Here is a 5,879-nt window from a genome sequence, read left to right as displayed (position 1 = left end):
AATCATTTCAGAGATGCTAAATGCCCTTCAATTGCAGTTGAGTTCAATGGGAGCTGAAGACAGTCTCTGTCATGTTGGATCTTACAAGCTCATGCACCCTTCTCATGCACCCATCTCACAAGCTCCTCATTGTGCAACGTGAGCATCTCTTGAGATTAGGAAGTGTATGCAGACCCATATGTGTGTTCTCTCCTTCTCTGGGTCAGCAGGGACTAGTCTGTATTATGAAGACAGTTTTGCATTTTGCTTTGAAGGTGCTGACTGAGGCTTGCAGTCATCCTGACTTGGATATACTAGTTGACTTTCAGGATTGGGCCCTAGGAGGTTGTGATCCTACAATATTATACCCTACACACCCATCACACAAAGCAGTGGGGGAAGAGAGATTTTTAAACATTTTTTTTTAATGGAGTGACACTTTTGGGTTAGGAAACATTTGCAAGGCGTAGCACTTAATGAATGTGATTCCTGTCTCATTCACTCTGGCGAAAAGTGGGAATATCTTCCCAGAAGCCAGGGTAAATCCATTAATGGCAGTGACAGAACCACCACTTTGGTTAGCAAAGATTCACATAATTCCTGCAGGGTAAGTAATGGTTATCATCACTCCCATGATACAGGCAGAGAAGAGAAGACAGAGAGGCCAATGATGCTTTTGTTGTCTCTCCTCCAGTGCAACTCTGTTGATCTCAGACTATGACCCAGTAGCTCTCTGACTGACACTCAACTTCCACCACCACCCAGCAGATAGCACAAGATGCACGTAGACATGAATGCACCTCCTGTGACCCCTGTAAAAGCTGTGCCTCCTCAGGGTGTCCTTTGCCCTGAAGTGGAGACAGCAGCAGCCACCCAGGCGTTCTACCAACAGCACTTCTGGTGGCAGAAGTTGTCTAGTGTACACAAGACCTATGTCTAGGCTGCATTGGAGAGGTGGTGACTGCAGCTGAAACTGGTACACACAATCCAGCTTTACCCTAGATAGCCTGGGTATTAATAGCAGTACAGATTAGTCACCTGAAAGGGTCCCCTGCAGACTTGCACAGTTGCACAATATTGAAACGTTCAGTGGGACAGAGCTCGAAAGCCAGGATTCCCTTTAGCAGGTAATTGTCCTAGCCACTGGGCTAGAGTGGCATATGGTCTCTCCAGCCCAGTAAATATTTAATTATTCCATGGAGAGTGTAACAGCTTCACCAGGAGGGGCCAAGAGTACTCTTCCCTGAACAGTTTTGTAAGTGGTGGCTTAGGCACATTCTTTGAGGGTGGGAACTGAACCCATTTCTCCCACACCTTGGAGGAGCGTTCTAACCACTGACCTCTTGGATAAGGGGGGTTGCACTGTCTTTTGTGTGGGGTCTAATCTAGGAGGCATGTTCTGAGATAATGGTTCACATCTTGTAGGCCAGATAGGTGGGGTGTGATGTGGGAAGAATGTACCTGGGAGAGCCCTCTCTCACCCTTCCATCACTAGCCAGCAGCAGCCAGGTGGTGTGTCATGGAGAGCAAGGTGTCCTGGGAGTTGTAGTTCTCTAGAGGAGCAGTGGAGTTCACTACCACTGGGGAGGAACTTTCACCCCATTTCTTGCTGCCGAAGCTCATGCTGATCTTGGCAGCAAAACTGGGGTCAATTTCCACCCCCCAGCAGCAGTGAACTGTACTGCTGCTCTACAAAACTAAGATTGATGCACTCCATGGCATATATTGCCTGAGCCACTGCAATGTGCAGCTGGGAAATGCAAGGTGAGGGGGGAAATATGAGGGTGAGAGGTGCCTTCTCTCCTAAGCAATGCCCGGGGCATGTGTCCTGCTTGCCCACCCCGTGTTACGCTACTGGAGATAGGTGGAGGAATGTCCAGTTTATGAATCCTCCAAGAACTTATATGTGATTGGTGTAAAGCTGCTCAGCATTGTCAAGGTTGGAGCATTTCTTGGCAGGCCTAGAAGCAGGCCCTTTAGCAGCTGAATTTGACATGGCTCAGTGAATTCTGTTTTAAGCCCCAATCTAGTGATCCAACCACTAGGAAGTTAGAGTTTAGAAGGGATCAGGTAGATTAGAATGAGCCATGAAGTCAATTGACTGCCTTCTGAGGGGTCTTAATATCCCATTTTAAATAACGCAACCGAACCTCTTAACATACCCCTTTTTAAATTATTTTATCAGAGTTCCCAGGCTGGCATTCATATGTCTAAATTTGTAATCACCCAGAATGGGAACAATAGAGCTTGTTCAATCCACTGGGTAGAGAGGCCCAGAGACTGCTTGTGTGCAAGTGAGAGAAGGTTTTATTTTTCCTCTGGCAGGATTGGTAATAAATCCAAAGCCCACTGACCATAGCAAAATTCTTACATTAAGTGTGGATGATAACTGTAATCATACTAATACTTTTGGCCTATATAACATCACACAGCAGTGAGATTTCTTGTTGATGGCAAATTGGAGATCAGAGTGAGGAAAAGGCAGGCTGGCGGCCAGAGGAGGGCAATAACTGCTCAAACTAAGCTATAAGTTTATCCTTTCCAATGTTTATGGAGAAGAGAGAACTGAGGAGAGATTGGATAAAGGCCTTCAAATACCGACAGGACAAGGAGTATAGTGGACTTGCATGAAAGGCAATTCAGGTTGGATATTACAAAGAACTGCCAACTATGAGGGGGATTAGGTCTTGGAACTGATATCCTAGAGAGGTGGTGAAATCTGTATCTTCTGAAATTTTTAAGAGAAGGTTAGTGGTTTTAGACAGGGACAATTCTGCCTGGAGCAGGAGATTGGACAGAATGATCTCCTGAGTTGGCTTCAGGTGAAACAACACGAACTTTGGTTTTGACTGGGGCCATGACTAACTCTATACACCCTGTTGCAAGTCACCACTTTTAAAAGCCAAAGTCCTGAATAGATTTTCATTCTTTGAGAACATTTTCACAGATGTGACAATTACTGCAATGACAGCCCTAATTATCTTCTATTCCTGAAAGGCCCAGTATTGTTTCTTGCAGCTGATGATGCTAAAGAAGCTGTGAAGCATGGAGTAAATGGGATCCTTGTGTCAAACCATGGTGCGCGCCAACTGGATGGCGTGCCTGCAACTGTGAGTATTGAAGGAAACCACTTAATAATGTTTCTCAGAAATCTGTTCATTAATATTTAATTGCAGCTCTGGCTTCTTTTTTTTAATTTGCACATGTGTTTACTGGAGGGGAATGTATAAATATGTGCACCGTATTTTTTTAAACTACAGTAAGCTGTTTCTTCTGATGCAATCAGAACATCCCTGCATTCTTTCCCAGGCAACCCTCATCTCCCATTGGTGAGGGTGAGCGTAGTGTGTGGATCTTTTTCTTTTAAGAAATCAAACCGAAAACCACAGAAGGATTTACATGTGAGCTGCCTCTTCTGGCTACCTGGGCATCCTGCCCTGGATGTAGGGCCTTGTAAGGTCATCCAAAGGAGCTGTTTCTGGTTAGATCATTTAAGAGCTCAGTAAAAGCAGTAAGGATAACCCTGGGCATTCAAGATCCTATGGATAATTGAAAGTTTGGGCTGTACAGGGAGCTGTTGCTCACACCCTCCACACCTTACTTCACATGACCAGATGGCCCAGTGACTTCTGGAAACACAGAATCCATAATCAATAGTATGACAGGGTCACATATAATAATGAAGGTGGTGGTGTTGGCTGGGTGAACTGTGATGAGACAAGCTAACTGAAGCTAGATTAACACCGATCTCTCCATTTGCTGGCAGTGAGTTCTCTTTTCCTTGGGAACTGAGCTGTAGCAAACTCCTTCCTTCTCTCCTCTGCTCATGAGACATGGTCTGTAGTAACCTTCTACCTTTTCACACTAAGGAGACTCTATGCTGCAGTTTAGGGTGTGACTGAAGCTAATGTAGACATACCTGAGCTAGTTTGATTTCTGGTAGTGTCATATCCAAGGCAGCACAGAGGCTCAGCCACAGGCTGTGAAACTTGCCCAGGCCCCAGTGAGTATGCCTCTGCTGCATCCCAGGTGCTCTTGGGCAGGGTTGTTGCTGAGCGTGCCTTGCTCACTGGCTTCTGGTCATGCAAATTAATATTTTGAGCCTCATAACTTTTTTTTGAAATATTTGTTTTTAATGAAGAACGTCAAAATTTAAAAAAAAATAGGATAATTTTCAGTTCTGATAAAAGGCTAGATTATTTGTCAACAGCACCTATTTTCCATGAAAACCTTTGATCTGCTCTACTTTAATGGATTTGCTCTAGAACATCCCTTCCTTCCCCAAAGCCTTCTGGTATGAGCCTTTTCATTTTCTTTTTCACTAGAAGTCCTGCCAATTTTCACCTTTCATCCTTGCAGATCCTGCTCATTGTCAATAACACTGGCTAGTATTCCAGAAACCCCCCCTCAAACTAGTTAGAATATGGAGCCAAGTTATGATTACAGCTGACTTTCTAGATGTTAAACCCAGTGAAGAATCATGCCGTGTTGGGCTCCAGCCTGGCCATGTGTTTCAGGAAGACTACAGAGTACTTGTGATTGGAAGGGCTGGTGGAAAGGTATTCTGCAGTGGTGGCCCACTAGGAGGCCTACCCTTATAAGGAAGGAAGAGCAACCTTTATGCAAATCAGGTAAGACTGTAACCAGAACACAGCACCTATTTCAACCAGCTAATTTCAGTAATTGGAGCTGAACAAATAGTGAGAAAGTGTTTCTATGAATATTTGTTTGAATCCAATATTAAATGCAATTATGACTATGACCTTTGAGTATTTGCTTTTTGCAAACATTCAGTCAAAATGGCTTTATTGCCTTATATGACTATTTGTGGAAAGCACTTTTCTCAGTATATATCTGACTGTAAAATTAAAAATTTGCTCCATGTAGCTCATAAAACTCTCCAGTGGGGAATAAACAATACCATGTGACTTAGGTTTATTAGTTCATGGTACCTAGTGTTTCTGTAGAAGCTGATGTCAGCAAATACTAGCAACATTTTCAAGAGTTCCTCAATTACTTTTGTGCATGATTCCCATTTACAAAAGTGACATAAGCCAAGGTCTTCAACTGTGGCCATGTCTACATGAGTGGCGGACTGCACAGTTGTTACTACATGGTCATTTAGCACTTGCATAACTGAGTACTAAATGACTATATATCCCGCACATTTTTATTTCTGACACTAATGTGCAGTAGCATCATGTCACAATTAGTTCACTACTGCACAGTAGCATTTCATGTACATGGCCTGTGTCTAGTAATTTTGGTTACTTCAGTTTCCAGGTGTCAAATTTAAAAGGGCCTGACTCTTAAAAGCAGTTTAGCACTTTCTGAAAACAAAAGGTGCCTGTACACAAGCCTGGAGGCTACTATAATGACCTGGACATAGTGGGGATCACTGAAACGTGGCGGGACTCAATGCATGACTGGGCGGTGAATATCAAAGGCTATAGGCTGTACAAGAGGGACAGGATAGGAAGGAAAGGTTGGGGCGTGGCACTCTATATTAAGGAGGAATACCCATCCGTGTCAATTAACAAAGAATCAGATGAGGGGCACTCTGAAGTGCTTTGGGTTAGCATACAAGGCAGTCAAGGGGAAAGAGACTCAATGGTGGGGGTCTCCTACAGACCTCCCAACCAAGGGGAAGAGCTCGACCAGGAATTCTTAAGTCAGCTCACAGAGGTAGTGAAGGCTAAGGATGTGGTAATCATGGGGGACCTGAACTTCCCAGACATCTGCTGGGAAGAGCAGTCAGCCAGGTCTGAACGCTCACATAGGTTTTTAGACAGTGTGCAGGACCTCCATCTAACCCAGGAGGTGCACAGCCCCACCAGGGGAGACGCCTTGTTGGACCTAGTGCTGGCCACGGGAGATGACCTGGTGAGGGGGCTGCGGGT

The 5,879-nt window shown here is 44.5% G+C and overlaps 1 protein-coding gene across 2 annotated transcripts in view; it reads left to right on the top strand.

Annotated features, from left to right (window-relative positions):
- The window catches only part of HAO1 (hydroxyacid oxidase 1), a 66,338-nt gene that overhangs the window by 48,008 nt on the left and 12,451 nt on the right, over nucleotides 1–5,879 (top strand). For both annotated transcript variants that reach the window (XM_019516213.1, XM_019516212.1), the window contains exon 5: nucleotides 2,998–3,089. In XM_019516213.1, coding sequence (XP_019371758.1) covers nucleotides 2,998–3,089 — 92 coding nt within the window. The remainder of the gene's footprint in view (nucleotides 1–2,997; nucleotides 3,090–5,879) is intronic.

Source organism: Gavialis gangeticus, unplaced genomic scaffold (genome assembly GCF_001723915.1).
Source record: "Gavialis gangeticus isolate Ggan-Ray unplaced genomic scaffold, GavGan_comp1, whole genome shotgun sequence".
Classification (NCBI taxonomy): domain Eukaryota; kingdom Metazoa; phylum Chordata; order Crocodylia; family Gavialidae; genus Gavialis; species Gavialis gangeticus.
This window is presented reverse-complemented; position numbering and strand designations above follow the sequence as displayed.